The sequence below is a fragment of the Heloderma suspectum genome, chromosome 5, assembly GCF_057233095.1.
Source record: "Heloderma suspectum isolate Gila_16-S chromosome 5, 16-S_ref, whole genome shotgun sequence".
Classification (NCBI taxonomy): Eukaryota; Metazoa; Chordata; class Lepidosauria; order Squamata; family Helodermatidae; genus Heloderma; species Heloderma suspectum.
Genome location: NC_139462.1, coordinates 103,539,665 through 103,565,664, shown reverse-complemented (window position 1 = coordinate 103,565,664; position 26,000 = coordinate 103,539,665). Strand labels below are relative to the sequence as shown.

The 26,000-nt window shown below is 43.4% G+C and overlaps 1 protein-coding gene across 2 annotated transcripts in view; it reads left to right on the top strand.

Moving 5' to 3' along the window:
* The window catches only part of NWD2 (NACHT and WD repeat domain containing 2), a 113,043-nt gene that overhangs the window by 72,027 nt on the left and 15,016 nt on the right, over positions 1-26,000 (top strand). For both annotated transcript variants that reach the window (XM_084856961.1, XM_084856960.1), the window contains exon 4: positions 23,554-23,757. In XM_084856961.1, coding sequence (XP_084713087.1) covers positions 23,620-23,757 — 138 coding nt within the window. In that variant the 5' untranslated portion in view covers positions 23,554-23,619. The remainder of the gene's footprint in view (positions 1-23,553; positions 23,758-26,000) is intronic.

Sequence of the window (26,000 nt, the reverse complement as noted above, 5' to 3'; positions counted from 1 at the left end):
AAGTGAGAGAGATACGAAGATGGAGAAAGGAGCAAGTAGTCAAAGAGAGAGAAGATGGGAGGGAAGCAGCATGGAGAGAGGCAGGCAAGAAGGTGGTGTGTGTGGGAAAGAGATAAAAAATGGATAAATAATAAATAGAAATAGGTAAATAAATTTGTCAATGATAGATTTTCCCATGGTTTGCTAATTGTATAGGATTGTGTGCATTAGCCATAGGCTTCTAGTTTATACAGTGAGATGCATTTAGCAGGGAGAGAGTTTCCTTTTCTTTCTTCTTCATAGTCTCTGTGCAGTCCTACATATGGGTTTGGTGCCTGCACAGAGCCCCATTCAGGAAATGTTTATAGCCAGTAGGGATGGACGAAAGGGACTTACCTCGTCCCGCAGCTTGCTTCGCGGTGGGGGGGAGGCGCTTCGTTTCTCCCCCCGAAGATCAGGCGAGGGGGGGGAGGCGCCCCGCCTCGCCAGGCCGAAATTCAGGCCAGGGGGGAGGCGCCCCATTGCTCGCCGGCGAAATTCAGGCCGGGTAGGATCGCCCCGTCTACCCGGCCACGAAAAAAAAAGTAAAAAAACAAAACACACACACCCGTGATAGGCTATGTAACGATTTACATAGCCTATCGCGGCTGACTTTGGAAATCTAGCCGTGATAGGCTACGTAAATCATTACATAGCCTATCACGGGTGTGTTTTGTTTTTGTTTTTACTTTACTTTTTTTTTTTTTGCAATGGCGGCGGCGGCAGCCGGTCAGGAGACCGGCCCCCGCCCCAGCCAAAACGCCACCGGGACCCGCTGCCGAGAGGGACATTCGCCGAAGGTAAGTCCCATCCTGGGGGGGTGGGGGGCCGGCGGAGAATTTCCCCAACACTTTCGGGGGGCCGAATGCGTCGGCACTCGGCCTCCCGAAGATTCGTGGAGAAATTCTCCGCCAACCCTAATAGCCAGGCTAGAGTTTTGGTGGGAGCCCCACCACACCCTCCAGTCACAAACTCAAAGGGGTGTGGCTCTTGCCTTCCCTCTCAGTTCTTTTTCAACCATCACAGTGGTGGCACCTCAGGGAACTTTGTTCTAGACTAGAGCTATCCAGTGTTGGTTGTCTTTCTATCTCCTTTTTTTGTTTGTTTAGTCGTTCTTTCTGTAATTTCAGGCTTTTTTGTTTGCGTTCTGATTTATTTTATTGGCATTTGTCTTTGGCACTCCTCCTAGGCGTATGGCTCAGAGACCAACTTTCTTCTGCAAGAGCCCGTCTTGTGGAAGTAAGTTGCCACCGTTAGACAGCCACAATCTCTGTCTCCTCTATTTTGGAGAAGTTCACCTTGTGGAGCCCTGCAAGAATTGCCTTCCTTTCACTAAACAGGCAAGACAAAAAAGGGCTGTGTGGCTTTGTTCTCTCCTGTGGGAGAAGGTGATTCAGGCAGCTGCTAAAGGCTGTGTGAGGTTGAAGAACCATTTTGCCTTTTAGTATTTGAAGATAACTATCAATAGGAATATCACATAATGGGCAGATACTCCATATGCTCCTTGGCCAGCAAATTAACTTAAATAGACAAATTCACTGAGATTTGTGTTTGCCCGTAAAGTTTCCCCAGACATTTAGATCTGAAAGGAAAATGTAGACATGGTCTTTGTCACCTGTTGGCAGTTTCTGTATTATGTAGACGTAAGGTTTGTTCTTAATTGCTGGTTATGCCAACACATTCACAGAAGTTGAATTGTAGCTTATTTCTAACAATTTTCCAGTCACATTTTAGATTTTAAAAGCTTTACTGTTCAGAGTGCAGACTGAATCACAGTGGTTGTTAAAAGGACAGTAACAATAGCATTCACAGAATCTTCAGTCTTAGAAGTATATAAAACAGCCTCTGTTTTGTGAAGGTTCTTTCATATTTACTTGTGGGAACTATTAATTGGCATCTTTGACAAGGTTGCAAGCAAGACATTTCTTTCATAAAAAGCATGCAGAGAATGTGGATAAAAAATTGTAGGTATTATCGCAGTCCAAGGACATGGATAAGCAGTTAATATAGTTCTGTGCTGTCTTGTCTTGTCTTGTCATGTCTTGTCTTGTCTTGTCTTGTCTTTTCTGAGACTCGATCCCAAAGTTTGCAGAGAATCATTTGAAAGCTGTAGAAGGTAGTCTAAAAGCACATGAGGCAGCCACCTTGCTGAAGCGAAGCATATCTGGGTCTGGTCAGTGCTTGGAGGGGATACTACCTGGGTACCACATGTAGCCACCTTAAGTTCCAGGATGGAAGAAAAGAGATACAAGTGTAATAATAAAATAAATAATAAAAATAATAATTTCTCTATTTATAGTAGCAAATGCAACAAAGCAATTGAAAACCAAAATATCTTAGGAACATACTAGAGGTTACAAGAAATTCCTTGATATTTTCTTCTGCAGATATTTTTTTAAAATATCAAAAGCAGCCCAGGCAGATTGTGAGTCTAAATAGAAGAAAAGCAGGCAGGAAGAGGCTGCTTAACGCTTCAGGTTATTTTTCAATTCAAAATCACCTTAGCCAAGCTGCATTTTCACCCAGCATCCCTGAAGGTGGAAACAACACTGTACAGTAGGATAGGAAGACTAAGCAGCCTCTCCTTGCATGCCCTTTCTCCACTCAGATTTGCAGCTCAGCCATGCTGCTTTAGATTAAAAAATAAAAAGCAGAAGAGAGAATCTCAAAGCTCTATGTAAAGTTTGGCCCTTGGATGAAAACACTGGTGTCATCACAGAGGTGAGACATGGACAGGGGTCTCCAATGTGCGCAGGGGTCTCCAAGGTGGCGCCTGCAGGGCCATGAGGTGCCTGCCACGGTATTTCCCCTTTCTGCAAGTGGATAGAGTGATTCCTCCATTCACTTACACGGTGGGGGAGGGGGAGCCCCCTGCCGAAAAACAGATGGGGAAGGGGGGCAAAGTCCATTCCCTACCAAGGACCTTTGGAGCAACAGGATCCTTGGCAGGGGGTGACCTTTGCTCCCTCTCCAGCCGATTTTCTGCAGCGGGAGGAGGTTCTTTTCCCTATTAAAACCAATAGAGTAATTCAACCATTGGCTTTAATATGGAAAGAAGAACGTCCCTGCCAAAAAAAAAAATAAAAACGGCTGGAGGGCAGGTGAAGTCCACCCCCTACCAAGGACCCTTGGGTCAACAGGGTTCTTGACAGGGGGTGTCTTTTGCCCCCCTCCAGATGATTTTTGGTAGGGGTTTCTTTTTCTCCCTGTTAAAGCCAGTGTATGTCCATTGGCTTTAATCTGGGGGAAGAGAGAGGAGCCAGAGAGATGGATGGATGGAAGGAAGGAAGGAAGGAAGGAAGGAAGAAGAAAGAAGAGCCAGAGAGAGAAAGGGGGTGGGGGGTAGAGAAAGAAAGATGTAAAGAGGACCCAGAGTGGGGTGGGAGAGAAGAAAAGAGGGGAGAAAGAAAGAGAAAAAGAGGAGCCAGAGAGAAGGAAGGAAGAATGGTAGGAAAAGAAAGAAAGGCCCAGGAGAGAGACAGGGAGAAGCCACAGTGGGTAGCGCGCGCGCGCGCACACACACACACACAGTAAACATTCATGCACACGCAGAAATACAGATATAAGAGGACATTCCTAACATTTTTGTGACTGTCCCTCCACTCCTCCAGAGCAGTTAATTTGTAGTGGTGCCCAGGGTATTTTTGCAAAATGCCAGATGTGCCCAAAGGCCCCAAAAGCTTGGAGACCCCTGGACTGAGGTTTGACAATGTTCCGATGACTCTGTGCAGTTGAACCCTGAGTGCAACACCAGTAGTTAGCAACTACAAGTCTGTGGCTCAATACTTTTAACAGCCTAAAATCATACCTAGCATGTATATATTATTATAAGAAATATTTGATGGTGTGGGACTTAAACCAGTTGACTAAGGAAGCATCTGTTCTGGACAGGGTCACACTCTCCCTGAAGGATCAAGTTCATACTGTAGCATTATTTCTGTTCCCAACTAGGGATATGCGAACCCACCCTCGTCCAGGTTCTTCGAGTGCCTGCCCAGCCTCTGCCTCCGCTTTCCAGTCCCCGGACCATGCTCAAGCCCCTCCACGCTCAGCGAGCAGCCCACGCTCACTCCAGTGGCCTCATCGAGCTCAGTGGTTGCCATTTTTTGGAAAATAAAATGGCAATCGCAAAAATGAGCATTTTTGCGCATTCACTGATACGCACATTTACAAAAATGTGCATTTTTACACATATGCAAATATCCACATTTTTGTGATCACCATTTTATTTTTCAAAAAATAGCAAGTGCAGAGCTCAACAAGGCTGCCAGGGTGAATGAGGGCTGCTCACCGAGCAGGGACTCATGGGTGCAGGCGGGAGGGGGGGGTCCTGCCAGATTCCCAGGTGGAATCAGGCGCCCGCACCATCCCTAGTCCCAACACTGCTCCTGAAATCCCACGTAGCAGCTGTGGCTCAGATTGCCTGCTATCAGTTAAGTCACCTGCTACAGCCAATACTGGGAAGTAGAGATGTCAGCACTCTAATGCGAGGTCCGGTGGCAGTTCTTAGATTAAGGGTATGTGATGGGCTGGTCTTGAAAACAATCTAGAAACTTCCACTAGTGCACAGCGCTGCCACTTGTTTGTTAACAGGCACATATCGACACATGTACGTTCCACCTATTTTGAGACACCTGCACAGATTTGTGTTTGGTCTCAGTTCAAGGTGCTGGTGTTTTATTATTTATTTCAAAATATTTATACTCCTCTTTTCAGCCAGAAGATTCTCAAAATGGCTGTTTTGACCTTTAAAGGTCTGAACAGTCTGGGAAGTGAATGTCTCAGAGAATGCCTCCTCCCAATCCCGTTTCTCGGTACTGAAGATCTACCAAAGAGGCCCTGATGAAAATAACATCTTTATGTGGTGGGTCTCCCACAGAATTCAGGCCCCTTTCTTTTAGAATTTCACCAATTTTGCAGGAGGCTTGTGTGTCTGATGCCCTTCTAAGAACAGATTAAGACTTTTCTCTTGTTGCATTTTCAGAATGTTTTTCTCTTCTGTTGTTTACTTGCTTATTGGTCTGTTTTTAGTTTATATTGTTTGGTTCTTGATTTTTTATGATGTGTTGTGATTTGGTTGTTTTAGTTTGCTACTGTACACTGCCATCAGAATTTTAAAGATGTTAACGCTGATTGCTAGCCAAAGCAGACACTCTAGAGCTAAAACAAGCAAGGCACTTCTGTGGTTCCACTTAGTGTGAAATATTTTTTATTTGCTGTTTTCACCTGCTCATTATATAAAAATACTGTGACTGCACTTCAGAGTGTCTTTTCTGCTAGTGCAGCTGCCTCAGTTCACAGCAATCTTCACCATTCTGACATTATGTATGGATCTCAGCAATTCCTGACATACAGTATGTTCATAACTAAGATGACTTTGAAACTGTTAGAGCAGGGATGGGGAATCTGGGAAAGGGGATCCCCCCCATCCCGTCCAGGCTTCCTTTGCTGTTATCTCTATCACTGATAGGAGATGAGAGGTATTTAAAGGCAATTAACCTTTAAATACCCTGCAAAGAATTCAGCTGCTGCAAAGAGCTGAGGTGTGCATTTTGCAGGCCTCCTTATTTTTGAGTAGACATGCAAAGACTTGATATTTGGGATGCTATTTGAAAGTGCTGCTGAGTGATTCAGACCTGTTTTCTTCTGAGTAGACATGCAGGAACCTTGTCCTGTTACCTTGTAGGCTTAAAATGTTAATAATCACATTTGGTCTTACCCACTCTGCCTTTGGCCCCACCCACAGATGGAATGCCCTCCCCCTTTCCCATTCTGCAGTTTGACCCCAGGCTGAAAGTGGTTCCCCACACCCACAGGAGAAGAACCAGCACCCTGTTGAATGTTTGATTGTTTACAGTCAGGAGAAGCTTTTGATAATCTTCTAATTAGGACCTTTTGTTCATAATTTGAAGATAAATGAAGGAATCATGTGACTCACTTTCTGGTGTTTTTATGGATTTACTGTCTAGGAACTTAAAATATATTACTCCCAACCTATTTTCAGTTATGTATGTTACTTTAGCTGCACATGGAACTTGAGTACTCAAAGAGGCTACTAATTTGAAGAGCTGGTTTAGCAAGTAAAAGAACTCTGGTTCCGGGTGCTTAGCCAACAACTTACATTCTTTAAAACATCTTCAGCAAACATGTACTCCTTCTATGGTTCACCTAAAGTTTTGGAATGTATTATGGTTTATATTACTAATGGGTCAATTATTAGAGACTAGCATCTTCTTCTGTAGTTATCCAGCTACCTTTGCACTTTGAGTTGAGAATACTTGCAAGAAAATTGTAGTGGAGTTTAATGTTTGATCAGTTTGCTTCTTTACTGCTTATATCATAATTTTGTTGGTAAGTATCTCTTTCCTCAACAAGGCTCTGGTTGTTGTTGTTGTTCAGTCGTGTCCGACTCTTCGTGACCCCATGGACCACAGCACGCCCTGCCTTCCTGTCCTGAGCCCTCTCTTGGAGTGTGCTCAAGTCCATAGTCATTGCATCGGTGATGCTATCTAGCCATCTCATCCTCTGCCGTCCCCTTCTCCTTTTGCGTTCAATCTTTCCCAGCATCAGGGTCCTTTCCAGGGAGTTTTTTCTTCGCATTAGGTGGCCAAAATATTTCAGCTTCAGCTCCAGTATCTGTCCTTCCAATGAGCAGTCAGGATTGATTTCCTTTAGGATTGACTGATTTGACCTCCTTGCAGTCCAGGGGACTCGTAAGAGTCTTCTCCAGCACCACAGTTCAAAAGCATTGATTCTTCCGCGCTCAGCCTTCCTTATAGTCCAGCTCTCACAGCCATACGTTGCTACTGGGAAAACCATAGCTTTGATTATACTGATGTCTCTGCTTCTTACTATGCTGTGTAGGTTTGCCATAGCTTTCCTCCCAAGGCGCAAGCGTCTTTTAATTTCATGGCTACAGTCACCGTCTGCGGTGATCTTGGAGCCCAAGAAAATAAAATCTGTCACTACTTCCATTTCTTCCCCTTCTATATGCCAGGAAGTGATGGGGCCAAATACCATGATCTGAGATTTTTTAATGTTGAGTTTCAAACCAGCTTTTGCACTCTCCACTTTCACCCTCAACAAGAGGCTCTTTAGATCCTCTTCGCTTTCTACCATTAGGGTGGTATCGTCTGCGTATCTGAGGTTGTTCATAATTCTCCCGGCAATCTTAATTCCGACCTCTGATTCATCCAACCCTGCGTTTCTCATGATGTACTCTGCATATAAATTAAATAAGCAGGGCGACAATATACAGCCTTGTCGTACTCCTTTCCCAATTTTGAACCAATCGGTTGTTCCATGTCTGGTTTCTACTGTTGCTTCTTGACCCTCGTACAGGTCTCAGAGACAGGTAAGGTGGTCTGGTACTCCCATCTCTTTCAGACTTTGCCACAGTTTGTTGTGATCCACACAATCAAAGGCTTGAACGTAGTCAATGAAGCAGAAATAGACGTTTTTCTGGAATTCTCTTGCTTTCTCCATGATGCAGCGAATGTTGGCGATTTGATCTCTAGTTCCTCTGCCTCTTCGAAACCCAGCTTGTACTTCCGGTAGTTCTCAGTTCGCATACTGCTGAAGCCTAGCTTGTAGGATTTTGAGCATCACCTTGCTGGCATGTGAAATGAGCGCAATTGTGCAGTAGTTTGAACACTCTTTGGCGTTGCCCTTCTTTGGAATTGGAATGTAAACTGACCTTTTCCAGTCTTGCGGCCATTGCTGAGTGTTCCAAATTTGTTGGCATATTGAATGCAGCACTTTAACAGCATCATCTTTTAGGATTTTAAATAGCTCAGCTGGAATACTGTCATCTCCACTAGCTTTGTTGTTAGTAATGCTTCCTAAGGCCCACTTGACTTCACTCTCTAGGATGTCCGGCTCAAGTTCAGTGACCGCACTATCATGGCTATCAAGGACATTACTATCATGGCTATCAAGGACATTAAGATCTTTCCTGTATGGTTCTTCTGTGTATTCTTTCCACCTCTTCTTAATCTCATCTGCTTCTGTGAGGTCCCTGCCTTCTTTGTCCTTTATCATGCCCGTCTTTGCACAAAATGTTCCCTTGAGATCTCCAATTTTCTTGAAGAGATCTCTAGTCTTTCCCATTCTGTTGTTTTCCTCGATTTCCTTGCATTGTTCATTTAAGAAGGCCTTCTTGTCTCTCCTTGCTATTCTCTGGAACTCTGCATTCAGTTGGATATATCTTCCCCTTTCTCCCTTGCTTTTTGCTTCCCTTCTTTCCTCAGCTACTTGTAAAGCCTCATCAGACAGCCACTTGGCTTTCTTGCATTTCTTTTTCTTTGGGATGGATTTCGTTGTTGCCTCCTGAACAATGTTACGGACCTCCGTCCATAGTTCCTCAGGCACTCTGTCTATCAGGTCTAATCTCTTAAATCTATTCATCACCTCCACTGTATATTCATAAGGGATATGATTTAGGTCATACCTGAATGGTTTAGTGGTTTTCCCTACGTTCTTCAATTTCAGCCGAAATTTTTCAAGAAGCAGCTCATGATCTGAGCCACAGTCAGCTCCAGGTCTTGTTTTTACTGACTGTATGGAGCTTCTCCATCTTTGGCTGCAAAGTACATAATCAATCTGATTTCAATATTGACCATCTGGTGATGTCCACGTGTAGAGTCGTCTCTTGTGCTGTTGGAAAAGAGTGTTTCCTATGATCAGCATGTTCTCTTGGCAAAACTCTATTAGCTTTTGTCCTGCTTCATTTTGTACACCAAGGCCATGCCTGCCTGTTATCCCGGTGATTTCTTGACTTCCTACTTTAGCATTCCAGTCCCCTATGATGAAGAGGACATCTTTTTTTGGTGTTAGTTCTAGAAGGTGTTGGAGGTCTTCATAGAACCGATCAACCTCAGCTTCTTCGGCATCAGTGGTTGGGGCATAGACTTGAATTACTGTGATGTTGAATGGTTTGCCTTGGATTCGTACTGAGATCATTCTATCATTTTTAAGATTGTACCCCAGTACTGCTTTTCCCACCCTTTTGTTGACTATGAGTGCTACTCCATTTCTTCTAAGGGATTCTTGGCGACAATAGTAGATATGATGGTCACCTGAATTAAATTCGCCCATTCCTGTCCATTTTAGTTCGCTGATTCCCAAGATGTCGATGTTCAATCTTGCCATCTCATGTTTGACCACCTCCAGCTTACCTTGATTCATTGATCTAACATTCCAGGTTCCTAAACAATATTGTTCTTTACAGCATCGGATTTTCTTTTCACCACCAGACACATCCACAGCTGAGTGTCCTTTCGGCTTTGGCCCAGCCACTTCACTCTTTCTGGCACTACTTGGAAATACCCTCTGCTCTTCCCCAGTAGTATATTGGACACCTTCCGACCTGAGGGGCTCATCTTCCGGCATCATATCTTTTAGCCTTGTGATATGTTCCATGGGGTTTTCTTGGCAAGAATACTGGAGTGGATTGCCATTTCCTTCTCCAGTGGACCACATTTTGTCAGAACTCTCTGCCATGACCTGTCCGTCTCGGGTGGCCCTGCACAGCATAGCTTATGGCTTCACTGAGTTACGCAAGCCCCTTCGCCACAACAAGGCAGTGATCCATGAAGGGGAAGGCTCTGGTAGCTCTGCTCAAATGCAGTAGCCATTTCCAACATGCTTTTGGTCACACTATTGTTGATATGACAGTCACATTATCAGGCAGGTTACCATTCAGCAAAATGCACTCTAACAGCATTGCAATTTCAATTTATAAAGGTCATTGCCCCCCCCCCACACACAGACATACATCATAAGGACACTGTGATGCTTCTATTCTTCCTGGTAGCAGAAAGGTCCATGGCTAGCAATCACTCACTTTGATCAAATGTCATTTCAAAAGATTAAAGCAAAAAATATATTTTTCAGGTCATATGTGCCTAAATTTTCAAGGAAACAAAACATTATTAAATTGAGAAGCACAGAATGCCGGGTACCATTTTCTCATGTTTAGGTCTGACAGCCAAGGAACAGAAAAATATTGCTTATGTGTCATGATGTCCTGTTATTCAAAACCTCTCATGAGTCTTGGCTTGGACATTAACAGTAGGCCTTAAATAAAGGGCCGCTGTCAGTTTATCGGCCCTGGCAAACTCCAGATATATCTCAGATCAGGAGAACCACCAGCAACCATTCTGCAACTTAGTGCTAGGGCTCTGATCTGTTGATCCCTAAACCCCTGCAATCCCAGATACTCTTGGGGTCAGGAGACACCATGGCCAGTAGCCATTTAGGAACCAGAGACACAACTGTGATGGGTAGGAGGAATCACAAGGAGCTGTGAGCCATGGTATCTGCAAGCTCTTTCACCTAGTCTGAACAGTTGCTAGCAGTAGCCCATTGTTTTGTGCAGATCATGAGAAAGAAGAAATACACACCAAAGTGTTTTTAGGGATGGGGACGGGCTGAAAAATTAAAGCCCCAAAAATAGGATTTCTGTAGAATTATTGTTATTATTTGTATTTATTTATAAATTGCTTAATGTTGCACTAGATCAGGGGTGGGTAGCACCCAGGCCGCATGCCATGGCCATTTGTGTGGCCCGCACACAGTTCATGTCTTTGCTGCTGCCACTCCTGACATCCCAGCGATTCTGCTGGGAAAGAAGATGCATTAAGAGCATGCACCTTGTTTCCAGTAGAACTGGGCTCCTCCCAGCCCACGAAACAGCTGTTTGGCAGGCTGTCCAAAGCACGTTTCTGCTGGGAAATAAGACATGTGGTCCCTGCATGCCTTGTTTCCAGCAGAAGCACTGTTGCTGCAGAGAAATAGTGCACCGGACAGCTGTTTGGTGGGCTGTGGGGAACCTCTGCTGGGAAACAAGTTGTGCTTCCAGCAGAATTGCTGGTTTCCAGTAGTGTGGCCACCACCAGCAGCAGGGAAAGGTATGCCTCTTACTGGGTTCTGTGATAGCCAGTGCAGCCCTGCAACCCTCTGAAGTTGCCTAGAAGATGTTGGCCACCTCCAAAGTGACTAGATACTGTACAGTGAAAAGAAAATAAGTCCCTGTTGAGGGCTTAACACTAGAATAAACAAGACACAAAAGGGATCGAAAATATGAAGGAGATGGAATAAAATTGCACATACCATTTATTCACAAATATTTCTAGATGCATGCCACATTTGGTCACTGTTCCCCCCCCCCCCAATTTGAATCTCTCAACACGCTACTAAACTTTTTTTAAAGAACAGCAACTTTGGCCATGTCTGCTATTTGTTACATGTACTTGTTACATATACTTCAGCTAATTTAGAAAGCAATCCTATGGCCACTAGACACTGTCTAGAGGGCTGTAGGATTTTTTGGTTTACTAACTCCAAGCTTGTAGACAGCACTCCAAGCTTGGAGCCAGGAAACCGTGCTCCCCATCCTCTCCCCCTTGTAGCCTGTGCGGGGAAAATTGCGGCAGTTCATAAAATGGAGCACAGAGAGGGCAAAAACAGGCGTTCCTGGGGGAGGGGAGGGGAGGGGAGGGGAGGGGAGGGGAGGAGATTGTGGAAGCCCCTTTATGCTGCTTCCTATGTGGTCTCCAGGCCCGTTCCGCCCCCTCTCCACAGCCCTGGCTAGACTCACGAAATTGTGTGTATAGCCACAAATGCAGGCTGGAACGCGAAGGCTGACATCCAATCAAGACAAGAAGGCTGTCTTGATTGGATTGCACCCTTAAACACTTTAAGGGTGCAGTCCTATGCATCTTTAGACAGAAGAAAGTCCTACAACTCTGAGCATGGCTAGCTTGGGAATGCTGGGAGTTGTAGGCCTTTTTTCTGTCTAAACATGCATAGGATTTTGTGCACCCTAAAGGTTTGTCTTAACATTCCTGAAATTAGTCTTAATCTTAACGTACCTAAAATTATTGAGTAATGCAGCCTTCCTCAGCATGGCACCTCCAGATGTGCTGGACTGCAACTCTCATAATCCATCTGGGGGATTATGGGGGGTGTAGTTTAACACCTCCGGATTTTACCGCTTTGGAAAGGCTGGTGTTGCAGAGCGTATGTCAGACGAGGGTCTGTGTTGCAATCACTGCCCAGCCATGAAGCTCAGTAAGTGATATGGGACCAGTTACTTTCTCTCATCCTACCCTACTTCACAGGGTAAAAGGGGGCCATCAATGCATCCTGAGCTTCTTGGAAGAAGGATAAGATAAGAAATATAATAAAACATTAAAAAAGAAACACATGTCTTTTCCATGTTAATAACTCACTTGCTGAGATAAATTAAGAATGTATAATTATTTGCACAACAGCTGTTATACATTCATAAGTCTAACAGCTGGTAATGCAAATAATTATACATTCTAATGTTCTCTGTTACTTAAAATATTATTGTTGGTTTTTTTTAATGACTACTTTGGTCTAATAGAGTGCCATCTAGTGGCTAAATATAACATGCAAGTTTTGTGTGTGAGTTTAAAGAAATATAATTTGTTTAAGGGCCAAATGACCCCTTACATTTAACGCACTATATAGCATCTAATGAAGGTGTAGTTTTACACAACAGTTGCCATTGGGGGTTGTGTGGAGATCCAGATTGGGCCAAGGGGTGCAGTTACAGGAATTAACCCTTTGCTCTTCTGCGGAGGCCCTGACAAAAATTGCTCCCATGGCTGCATTTTGCCTCAGGAGGAGGGAAGCTTCCCTTCCAAGGTAAATTGCAGCTGGAAAGGGGAGGTGGCTTTTGTCAGAGCCTTGGCAGGAGAGGGAAGGTTTAACCCTTCCCTCCCAGCACACCTTAGTCATGATCTGCGGGCCGGCGGGGTGTGTGTGTCCCTGCAGCGTCAGTTGTTATTTAAACTACCCTTCTGTTAATTGTTCTATGACATTTAACATAACATGTAGTTTGATCCTAAAAGTCTTGTGTGTGTGTGTGTTCACAACTGCTTATTCTTATTTATGTGCATTAGAAAAGGGGTTAAACAAAAGGAAAATAAATTACTATTAAGGATTCCACTTTTCTGAAGGGCTCCTGTGCCTTTATCTTCAAAGAAAAGTACAATTCTAATTTCCGCCTGTCATGTATAGTTTAACAGGCACAGGAGTATTCTATTTTTTATTTTATTTGTGAGATTACAAGAGATACAGTGCAATCCTACAGATGTCTATTCAGAAGTAAGCTCCATTTCAATAGAACTTACTCCCAAGTGAGTGAGTATAGGTTTGCAGCCTGAGGGTACAATCCTATGTATGTTTAGACAGAAAAAAATCCTACAACCCTTAGCATTTCCCAGACAGCCATGATTAACTATTTTACTATGCTGGTTAGCATAATGGCAAGAACTACAAATCAGGAAGTTCCCTCTTAAAATGTTTCCTCTGGATTTGCCATGAACTTTTACATTGCATTAAGCAAGCCATTCATTCTCGGCCTCCTCCTTTGCAAAATGGCAATAATAATAATAATACTGCCCTATATTACTGGCTTGTAAAGGTTGCCAGATATACATATACCATCCTGAAGTACTTTCAACAAAAGATCACATCTTTTCATGCTACTGAACTGGGCAACAATGTATAGAGTACATTTTGTTGAAATAGGGGAATGTTTTGTTGCTTTCTATGATCAGCATATAAGTTCGTTATTATTGATTTAGCACCGTCAATGTATAGGAAGCTTCACAGAGTAACCTAAGAAAACAGCCAGTTCCTCCCCCAAAGAGCTTACTCGCACTTTAGTATACTCTTCTAAACATAAAAGATACAACAGAATGAATGTCTTCAGAATTTAAGCAAAGAACCAACGTATTAGGGCGTAGTTCAGTGCATCCGGGAACTATTTTGAGAACATGTCTATTATATTGTCTAAGCCAGCTTCCCCGTCCTGGTCCCCTCCAGACATGTTGGACTACATTCTCATGTTAGCAGGGGAAGATGGGAGTTGTAGTTTAACACCGTTGGAGGGCACCAGATTGGAAAAGGCTGGCCTAAATATTCTTGCCTCTGCAGTTAGCTTGTGACTCTTGAAAGACTGTGTGATATTCATCAGCCCTTTTCTTTGTATTTCAGACCTCTCCCTTGAATGCCATCGTATTTATCTCTTCCAGCCATGCCACAAGTTCTGTGTTGCTTGTGTTTATGATTTCAAGGAAAACTTTCATTCTTCTTTGATTCAGCTGCCAAACTCTAATTGCATATATTCACAGTTAAAAGGGGACAGACCAAAATTACCAACAATACCAACATATTTTAACTTAAAGCTCTTACTGCCAGTAAATAAACCTTAGGAGACACATTTCAACCTTTTAAAATGGGGAAAATTTGCAAAAGCTGAGTATCCATCAAACTACTGGTGGTCAGAGGCTAAGGCCAGGGGAAGGTGTGTGGCTATCTGTGGAACCCTGGAGGGCCAGAGTGGGACCCCAGGCAAGCTGGATTTGGCCTGCAGGCCTAAGGTTTGACATCCCTGGTTTACTGCAACCCAGAGATCTCACTCAATTCCCACATCACATGTGAATGGCCCTGTGATCCAGTGAGAGGTAGTGTTTTTACCCACCTATCACAGCATCATAAACTTTCAATTCCTGTACGTGGAGGGCATCCTGTCCATCCCAGGATGGAAAGTCTGTGATGCAACAATTTACCACTATAAACAGCACCCTCTTGTTATACTGCAGACCTTCTGTCTTGAGAAGAGGAGGAATTACGTTTCTGCAATGCAGGACTTTCTGCCCTGAGAGGTAGAATGCCTCCCCCCCACACACACACATATCCCAGGACAACAACTTTATGAACAGCAAGGGGATTATATTTTTACCAATACCTCCCTGATGCAAGGCTGGCATCAGAGGTCAGCATGATTGGGCATCTGCCAATGGCCCCTGTCCTTAGGTGGACAGAAGGGACATCACCCACCAACTCTGCTCTCCCCACCATTGGGGGCCCTACTCAACATTATCAGTGCCATCAAGAGTCCAGCTCTACACTGCTGCCACTTGATGTTGACAGTAGCCACACACACACAGGTGTGTTTAGCCTGTTGGCAATGCTTTTGGAGGAAGCCGAGCTGCTGCGCAGCTCTGATCCATGGTGGGTGGGGGCCATCTTAGATTCCCCAAAATGCAGTGCCACACAGATCAGAGCCAACTTGCAGGTCACTTTCCTCCCATTCAGAAGTGCCACCACCCACCAGGTAAACACATCCAAGGGAAGTGGGTGAGTAATTGGAGGCAACAACTAGCAGCAGCTACCAGTGGCATGCTGGTCAGGACCTCCTACAGTATTGACAGTGGTGGGGGTGACAGTGATGGTGGGGTGAGCAGGGTTGGCAGTGGGGCCCTTCAGAGCCCCCAGTGGTGGTGAGGGCAGCAGCAGTGCTGGCAGGGAGCCCGGTTGAAGGGAGGGCCCAAAAGCAACCCCCCCCCAACAACAAAACTGGGATGGCACCTCCGAAAGATGGGAGGAAACTATTCAGGATTTTTAAAAATATGTAGGCCCAACACATTTCATTAGATCTTTCCTCCAGGGCACATTTTCTACAATGATTCATCAATACAAGTGACACTCTGAAGCCACTGAGTGTCCCTCGTATTGGTGAATCATTGCAGAAATCGTGCCCCTGAGGAAGGATGTTCCGAATGTGTTGATCAGATAGGTAGGTAGGTAGGTAGGTAGGTAGGTAGATAGATAGATAGATAGATAGATATTCCTCATCTTCTGGAGTTTCCTCCTCAGCAGCACCATGCTGAGAGCCCACTACAGTCTGACACCAGCCTCCCTGTGTCGCAGATCTTCTGTCCTGAGATATGGGATACAATGCTTTTCTTGGCTGGCAAGATGCATCGGGGGGGGGGGGGGCTTTATCCTACAGTCATGCTGGGCCTTGTGGGTGCTTGGAGCATCACTGAACTCAGTGTGCTGTCCCAGTCAGCATCAGTGGGAAGCACAAATCTTGACTAGCTGCTAACGCCAGTCAAAATTTGTGTGTACCCCCTGCCCATGAGCCACTAAGATTGCAATCCTACACACTCTAAGTAGCCAGAAAGCCCCATTGAACTCACTAGGATTTAATTCAGAGTAAACATGCTTAGGATTGGACTGCATGCCAACTTAACAGAGTTAACTTCCTGAAGGAAAAGTGGAATATAAAAGTAACAAATAGCAATGAATTATGCATGAGTACAGGAAGATAAACTTTGCAGAAATGTTAATCCCTAAGCCTTAAACCACTTCCAGCTCCGTCCTGTGCATGCTTCCTCCAAAGTAAGCCCCACTGAGTTTAGTGGCAGTTAATTTCCAAGTATTTATAAATGCCCTTGCTTCCTTTATTCGTATGGGTTACTCCTCAGTGGTTGGAAGATTTGAACCTTATTCGGTTTTGATCTTGCTCTACTGACAGAAACATTTATAGCGTGTTTTATTTTGGGAACTAAGTTGTTTTGTATTCCTCCCTTTACCCTTGATTACTGTCATTAATAATCAGCTACAGGAATCCAGTCAAGAGCAGCTACTATTATCTTCTTCATAAATCAGGAGGCTAATCTGCTGCCTCAAAGCTTGTAGTGTATGTTGTGTTTTTCATCAGCACTGTGGCCCACCCAGGAGAGTAAAGCACACCATAATGAAAAGCCTTCTTAGATTCCAGTTGTATTGTCATTCCAAGCCCCCCAGTAGTTCAGGTTTTTAATTACTTAGAACAATTGTCTTCAGCATAATTTCTAAGCATTTTAAATAATTTCAGCTCAGTAATTTGACTTTTACAGAGGACAAAGAGGTAGTGTACAAAAAGCCTCAGGAATTCAACTTTTACAGATTAACTGTGATGATAAGTGGTGCATTTTAAAATGTAAGTGCTTATAGGTTTGATTAGTCATTATTGCCTTTGGCCACTGAAGTCAGTGGGACCCACATCCTGCTGCTTGCTATTTCTTTTATTAACCCAGGCCCTGTAGCTTTAAGCAGCTGTGTAGTAGACAGAAATTCAACAGGCACAGATTTTCCTGATACAGTTATAGTGGTGGTGTCAGAGAGAATCACCAGTTAAGTTGTTCCCTGAAGATTTTTCTCCCCCCAAAGAAAGGAAGGTTTATTTGTTTCTCATAGTGTTGTTTGGTTTCCATCATTTTGATTACATCATTTTGGCTGCAGTCCTAAACACACTTACTAGGGAGTAAGACCCATTGAACACAGTGATACTTATTTCCTAGTAAACATGTATTGGATTGTGTTGTGTGATATTTATGATTTTAAGCATATGTTGTTGTTCAGTCGTTAAGTCGTGTCCGACTCTTCGTGACCCCATGGACCATAGCACGCCAGGCCTTCCTGTCCTCGGCTAAGACATTATTGACTTATCCCATCTTAAATAATTTCTGCCTTGCGGCATTTTTTGCATTCTCCAGCTATAGTCCAAAATACTTTTAACACATACTGTTAATTCAAATTAGTTAGACCAAAGTATAGGCAGGTATAGATTCTCTTTGAAGCTGCAAAACATGGGGAAGCAATACCCTCCCTCTGCTGCTGAGTGGTAGCCAAGGGAACAGAATTGTACAGTGCTGGCTGAGACATGGAGCAGCAGACCTACCTTAATTATTGTAGCCTAAAAGTGGGGGAAACTTTTGTAAAGCTTCCCATCCTGGTCTCCTGGAGGAAATTGAAGGGCAACAAATTGTTATTAAATGGTATTGTTATATTTTTATTGCAGGGGCAACATCTGGATTTTCTGCTGCAGGCACTGCAGTATTTTGGGCCAGTACTGGCTAGGTTTACTGCTGTGCAGTTCCTATATAGTCATTCTTAGCATATCACTAGTTATTCATGCTTTCTTCAACTTTGTTTTCACATCTTTTGACATATGCAATTTCTAACCAATGCAGGATTGTGTAACCTTTCTGTCAACATTTCTTCTTATTATGCTTTGCCCCGCTAGTCAAGATGTTGATGTATGGGGGAATGATTTTCCAGGTAACATCTGTTGCAATGGTATTTTTTCATTTTAAGATGAATATAGACTAAGGCTTTGTGACTACTCTTTTTAGCTTAATTTTATTATAGTTGCTTTCAGTATCCCAGTACAATAGAGATAACTGTGTAAGTTGTATCGACAAAGAAGAAAAGTGTATGAATTCTCTTATGGAAGCCTTGCAGAATAACCTTAATTACAACATTTTATAGTGGAATTGTCAGTACAAGGCATAGAGATGTGCACAGAAAAAAAGATTTTGTTGGAAATTGCTTTGAATAGGGGGTCTCTTTGGCTCAGAGCTTCAGATAGACATCTCACTTTGGTTTGGATCCAAAGTTGGAGCAGTGTTTTGGTTCGTTTTCTGAAGTTTCAGATGTCTCCCTGTTGACAATAGTGGGAAAATCAACAAAAAATCAACAAATGTCTATAACTGAAAATCAACAAATGTCTATAACTTTTTATGTCATCAGAACTGGATGAAATTTGCCAGCATTGTAGCCCCTTTTGAGAGGATGAAGCTTGGCAAATTTCAGATGAATAAGTGCAGCAGGGGCTGGGGGCACAAGTTTGAGGGCTGTTGTGTGTGTTTTAAGCCAGAACCAAGCACCAATAAATTTTCGGATGGGGGGCAGAATTGGATTATATTTGCAGACACAGAAGCCCCTTATTAGGGGGTGAAAGTTTCATAGAAATAGGTTCAGGGGACTTCGTTCAAGGAGAGCTTTTAAAGTTTGGGTTGTTTTTTTTAAGGGATTCCCTACCCATACCCACCTACCCTCCTGTGGTTTTGTAGACAAATTGCTGAGTTCTTTGTTCTCTGTCTTGAGATTTACACACAGACATGCACACTATAAAATCTTACCGGTTTGTAAAGTCCTCAGAGCACCAACACCCCACCCTTTCAGGAAGAATTGGGGGGGGGTCCTTCTTGCTATTTCTTTCAGCGTGGAAGAGACCAGCTTATCACTGTCACTTTAAATGGGGGGGGGGCTTCCAGATGGAGGGCTCCTAGTGCTATGAATTAGAAAGCATTGCACAGCAGTTCCATCTTTTTCTCCTTAACATGTCTTTTGTGTTAAGAAAAAAGATGGACAAAGCAGTGAGAAAACATAGGAGGGCTACAAGCGGAAGACAGTGATGTCTGGACCCCCATAAAATTTCGTGAATGAGGCAGGGCAATGGTGCAGTATAAGAGCCAGTGTGCAGTTGTGCATCTAAAACCTTCCCTGCTTGTAAAGCCCTCAGACCACCCCCTGTTATTTCAGGCGGAGAGGGGCATCCTCCTTGCTTTTTTTTTTCAGAGCTGAGAAGTCCAGCTCACTGCTGTGGCTTTACATTAAAACAGCGGGAGAGGAGGCAGCAGGATTGGGAAGACCTGTTCTCCCCACCACCACCACCTCCCAAGTTATGCTGCCTGGAGCTGGTGGCCCCCTATTATAAGTTGCTGGCACGCCAGGCAGCACATTTAGCAGGAAGGTGGTGTCCTGTGTCCTCCATGTACTACCAGCCAAAGAGAAAATGCTAGGGGAGCTTGATCACATTGTGAGGGACTCAGTAATTGGGTTGTTGGTGTCAACTGAAGAGGCAGCAGTGGGACACCAAAATAGCGGTAGTTTCACCTCTGAGCTTTGCTACTGCCTATCCTGCCAATCATAAAAAAACGAGTGGAAGCACTGGAACAGCTTCTGATGAATTCTTTTTGTGTCCCTCTCAAAAGCACTGCATTTGGTAGTAAAAAGGAGAGCCCTGGTAAAGTCATTCCCTGACAGGAAGCTAGGGCTGTTAGTCCTAAAATTACACCACCCTCCCCCTCAGCCTAGCATTTTCTTTTATGGGGAACTTGCCTCTGGGAGGTTCAGAATCATATGCGTTTTGGGTTTACACAAAACAAACTTTAACCACCCTCAGAAGCCGGTCCAAAGCCACAGGAATAGCCTCACTTTGGACTGCTTCAGACAAGAGCCAAAACAGGCCACTTTGGTTTGGCATTTCGTCTTTATCCAAAGCAGATGTACACCTCTAATCAATAGCTAGTAAGCTGTGCAGAAGGATTCTGTCCTTTTCCCTGATGTGCTAGTTTTCTATATTTTGGCAGTTGTTCTCATAGGAGACATTCAAGTATGTGATCCCCACACGTGTAATCTAACGGTGGAAGCTATATAATGTTGTTCTGCTGTATGTGTAGATTTGCTCAGAAATAAATGGATTTTTTCCCTTCCAAAGTAAAAGCTATTTCATTATTGCTGGCCAGCTTCAGACTCCTTAATACTATGGATCATAACCTATTCTTATTGAACACATTTATGTAAAGAAGCTTCAACCTTTCTTATCACTTAAATGCGCTTCGTGCTTCAAAAGAACATAAAGACTTTATTAGATTGAGGAGTCATTGACATTGGACATTTAGGAAGGTTGTTTTATGAATTCTCCATCACACCCGATGCTATCTTTTTCAAGATGTTATATTTTCTGTTCTAACAATTTTCTGTCCTCGGGAGTCAGGAGTACTTAAAAGTCACTAAACTTAGTAATGAAATAGTGTTATAGATGCCTGCAGTCCTAAACATGCTTATGAGGCCGTAAGCCTCATTGAACACAGTTATTTCCAAGTAAAAATATTATGCTGCATATTTTAGTTTCAAAAGTGTTGTTTACACTTGCAAACATTACATAAATTAGGGGTAGCCAATGAACTCCTGATGAACTGGCCCTTGATGAAGTGGTTTTACATGTGTGTGGTATGTGTGTCGCATTTTGCCTTCCAGCAGAGCCCCTCATGCCTCATAGGAAGCTCCTCCAACCTCAGAGATCATTTTAGTGGGTGCAGAATGCCACTGCTTGAAGCGGGAGCTGAAAAGGGCCATTCCGCCAGCCCAGCCGAGGACCTCCCTCATGAAGGGTCCTCCTCCCTCAACTGTCCAGCAGACTGCTGAGAGAGATGAGAGGGGAAGCACCCTGCTGAAAGACTTATATTTTCTTCCTCTTCCCTCCCTATTTCTTTTTCCTTCTGTGTCGTGTCTTTTTAAAATGTAAGCCTGTGGGTCTTATTTTACTGATTATTTGTAAGCTGCTCTGGGAGCCTTTTTGGCTGAGGAGTGGGATAAAAAATACTCTAAATCAATACATAAATAAAAGCCCCTGTGCATGCACACACACGTGGCACTTTTGTTCCTGGCCATTGGTCAGTCTTTCACCTCTTGAGTGGATCTTTTGGAACCACATTCATTCATTAGACCCCACCCCCACGACGTAATACCTTCCAAGTATATGCTTTCTGAAACCTTTATTGTTAGGTAATGCCAACTTTACTATAGATGCTGATCTGTTATCATACAGTCCATAAAAGAACAGGTTGGATTGCTCCAAATGGCATCCCAGAAACCACCCCATTAACACACATAGTAATGAAACTAATTAACATGGGACCCAATCCACTTCCAAAAAATTTCCATACAGGTCTCACAGTTGTGTGCCTACTCCTTTCATTTATTTTATTTATTTCAAGGATTTCTATCACACCTTACTATACCACACCTTAGGCAGTATCCAACTGAGTCATTCTGTTAGCACAAATGATGTTGTAGTAGCGGAAACTAGATTCTGAACTATGCACAAGAGAAGAATGCAACTCAAGTTGGGTTTGCACAAGTGTGGTTGTACAAGCGGTTTTGCGTAATTCTTGTGCAACCCGTTGTACAACCGGTTGCACATTCTGCTTGTGTAACTGTTTACGCAACTGCTTGCATCCATTGTGCAACACATTGTGAAACACATTGTGAAACCAGTTGCACAGGCATAATGGGAAACCGCTTGTGCAGTGGAAAGATTCAGTGGAGCTCCACTAACGCTATTTGAATTTGCAGAATGTCACCATTGGATATTGCCCCTTAAGTTCCCAGGATGGTTTACAAGAAATAAAAATAACAATTAAAATACAAAATAATTGATATTGAATATTCATTTATGCTTAGGAGAAGTGGAGCTTCACAGTAGATTTGTCCCCATGGATCTGACACGCTTGCCACAATGCATTCTAATACAGGACTTGCTGATGGTCACTGACTTAATTGGTTTTAAAAGAAGGTTGCGGGGTGGGGAATAAATGAGAAGCAAATGAAACCTCCCATGTACAGAAGCAGTCTACTTCAGATGCTGTGGGCAAACAATAGATGGTCATGACCTTCATGTCTTTCTTGTGAGCTTCCAGAAGTATGTGGCTGACAACTGTCAAACACAATGTTGGATTAGACATACTGTGTCTGACCTAACAAGACACTCTGCTGTCCTAAGTGGCATCGAAAAAGCCACCACTTGAGGCAGCTGCTTCAGCTTGCCTCTTGGTACCTCTGGATGGAAGCATCAGATCTTGCAACATTTTTGGTACCAGTTACTTCTTTGTGGTTTGCAGCTTCTGCAGTTTCCTTCTGTGTCGTGTCTTTTTAAAATGTAAGCCTGTGGGTCTTATTTTACTGATTATTTGTAAGCTGCTCTGGGAGCCTTTTTGGCTGAGGAGTGGGATAAAAAATACTCTAAATCAATACATAAATAAAAATCTTCCCATAGGGAAGATTACATCTTTTAACCCTCCAGGCTTCTGCAAAAAGCTAGAAGGTGTGCTAAACCAGGACATTACCACCCAGGGGCCTTTCTACAATTCCCATATTTAAGACGTATCTACACATTAGAGGCTTACATTTGTTTAACAATCTTTCTTTCTCTGTCTGTCTCACTTCCTTGCTCTCTTGGGAACCCAAGAAACCATAGCTCTGTGAGTGGGGCTAGGGTTCTTAAATAAGAGAATTTTCAGTTCCCTTGGCAAACTACAATTCCCAGGATTCCTTGGAGGAAGCCATGACAGTTAAACTGCTATAAAAGTAACATACATTTGTAGTATGTATATGCCCCTGCACAGTTCTGCTTTACCTCTAACTTCCACAACTGCCTTCCACGCTGCTATGTCTCCTTCCTTCCTCTTATTTCCTTCCTTTGTTCTAATTGGCCACAAGCTGCAAGTTCAAGAGCCTCAGTTTGGCCATCCCTGAACAGCACATTCAAAGACATTCATAGCTTTGAGACATTCATAGCTTGTGGCTAATGAGCAAAATGCATTGTTGACTACGGTCTGGTTCTAAGCTAACAAGAGTCCACAGCAGACAAAAATGACATTCCTTGACACTGAAAACCAGGATTTTTAGCTGCATTCCGCATTTTTTAAAAAATGCATAAGCTTTGGATATGCAATCTAGTAGTATATGTATTTATCTAGAATTACGTTCTGCTTCATTCTGTGGTGCGTACTCCCAAGTATGTGGGCATAGGATTGTAGCCAAGCCTCCTGATCCTATGCAAGTTTACTCAGCAGTTAGTTGCCCTGGGATTAGTATGGCTTAACTTTCATGTAAGAGTGCATAGGATTGCAGCTGCTTTCAGTATCACTTTCACTAATTCTTAAATAATTGAGAATACAAGTATTTAACAGAATTAGAATGTTAATAGGTACTATATGCTTTCATACCAAACAGGACATGCCCAAACTAGGAACCAAGCACCACTGAGCATGTATTCAGCATTGTTACTAAACTTTACTCTCTGTTGTACATACACAGGGCCTTTTGGGAGAAAAATACGGAAGTATCCGAATACCAGGAGAAGTGGAATCATCAGAATTCGAAATGATTCTGGATGCTGCTATTGAGGCGAAGCTGGAAACAAGGGTTTTAGAAGAGTGGTATTGCAGAGATGAGAATGCAGTGCCACCGACGTATTACCTCAGGCCAAAATCTGATGTGCTGAAGAGCAATCCTAATATGGTAAATCGTCTTCATTTGATGTAGGTTTAGGACATATATACACACTATAGGCTTACATTTGTTTCATAGTGTCAGGGTTCCCCTTATGACCTGGACCCCCTGAGCAACTCCTTAAGGATCTCTTGCCTCCTTAACAGTCCCACCTTCCTTCTTTTAAACTTCCCCTTCCCAGTAACTTGAGGTTTAGGCTGTAGACATGGGGTGATGTACACTGCAGACACCTGGGTTTTAATCACAACAGTTTACTGGTAAATTAAAGCCAGAAAATTACAACTAAAGGTATTTACAGAATAGAGCTTAGTGATACAAAAGGCATTAAGGGAAAATTAAGTTGCAAAAATGCAAGTCCCTCTACCCTAGTTGCACTTAGACTTCTCCAGGCTGCTTCTTCCTGCTCTGGTCTCCCTCCCTCTCACTGGCTCTCTGTCCCTTTTTAATCCTCTCCTTCCCCCAAACCGAAAGTACTATTTCAAACCTGAAGAAATGAAACTTAACTCGGGAAAATGAAGCTGAACTGGGGAAATGAAACTACTCTTCTCAGGGTTACCTCCCAACAAAAAATCCCAGGCCTCTTGGCCTGACCTTTGTACCGTGCCTCTCTAGGCCTCAAACCTTCACACATAGTCATCCTCCCCTGGGAGCTATAGTTCTGTGAGGAGGCTAGGGATCTCTAACAGAGAAATCCCAGCAGCCACACCAAACTGCAATTCCTAGGATTTATTTGGGAGAAAGCCAAGGAAGTTAAATTGGTATATGTTTATAGTGTAGATATATACCTCTAGACGTACATCTCATAGCCCCTGCTGCTGTGCTACTCTAACCTCCACCACTTCTTCCCATACTGATGCATCTCCCTCTTCTTATTTCTCCCTCTGTTTCTTCTTCTATTAACTGGCCAGGAGCTGTGTGTAGTTCAAGATCCCCAGTTTGGCCACCGCTGAATAAGAAGTTAAAATGCTGCACTGATTTGTAGAGATAGGGAGACATTCATATCTAGTGGCTGTTGAGCAAAATAAATGGTTGATTGCAATCCATTTCTAAGCTGGCAAGAGTCCACAGCACACACAGAAACCTACATGCCATTCCAGTTGGCATCCTTCCTGGCACTCAGCAGAACAGCCAATAATTTATGAGAATTAATTATCCTGTGTTTCAGAGTCAGGGTACATTTGTAAAGGAGAATGGGATCTCAACCCAAAGCTATTCAGACTGCTTAGCAAGGTTGCGATCTGCAAACCAGGAGATGCAAAAGGTTATCTTTATACACTGTGCCAAACTAAATCCCTTTGGATTTCAAACCAAACACTTCTTCTAGTGAAATTGCTGAGCAGTTAGATAAACACAAAGGGTAGTATCCAATGTTAATCCTACTTAGAGGATTTTGAAATGAATGACAGTCGTTAGTCATGGCTCACTTAAGATCTATTTATTTCAATGGGGCTACTCTAAGTAGGACTAACATTGGAAACTACCCAATAGTAGCTTTCTACAATAGTCTAATATTCATGCAAGAGTAACTGTCCTGAAACCAGGCTTACTTAGGTCAGTTTGATGTGCATAAGAAGTGCCAGGGATTGGCGTTCATCCAGAAAGTTCAAGGGCTGAAGATGGACCTAGCCTAGTGCATCCAGGCGTCAGAGCCTTCATCAGGCACAAGGGTAATAGGGATGAGTAGAGTCAGCTCTGTAGTTACCATGAAGCCCCTGGATTGGCCAGGTTTCATATAAAAACTAGGATTATGGTCTTATATCTTTACTCGATAAACAGAGCAATAACTTCTGGCTCCAGCAACTAACCTCAGAGACCCTGGTCTGGAGAACACATACTCCATGTCTGGATTTGGATACAGCTGCTCACAGGCCCTGCCAACATATTTGCTTGGCACACCTTATTCAAATCACACTTTGGGCCTTTTGGTATTTATTACTTCATAATTGTCAGAATGGTTTTGGGAATGCCAGGCTTACTTTTCATTCTTATATTAGGCATTTTGCTGCTGTTTTTAAAATTGCATGTTAGGATTGGTACTGGATTGGAGCCAGTTTCCATCTCCTGCTGACAGAATGGTTTCTGTCAGCAAAACAGGGAGGGAGGTGACTCTCCCTGCTGTCCCCACGCCCCCAAATATCTGCTCCAGGGGGGTGGGGGGGCTCTCCAGAGCAGATGGTGGGGGTGGGGGGAATGCAGGGTGATGATCTGCTTCAGGCGGTGTCAAGACAGAGAGGCTAGAAAACAGCAAAGGT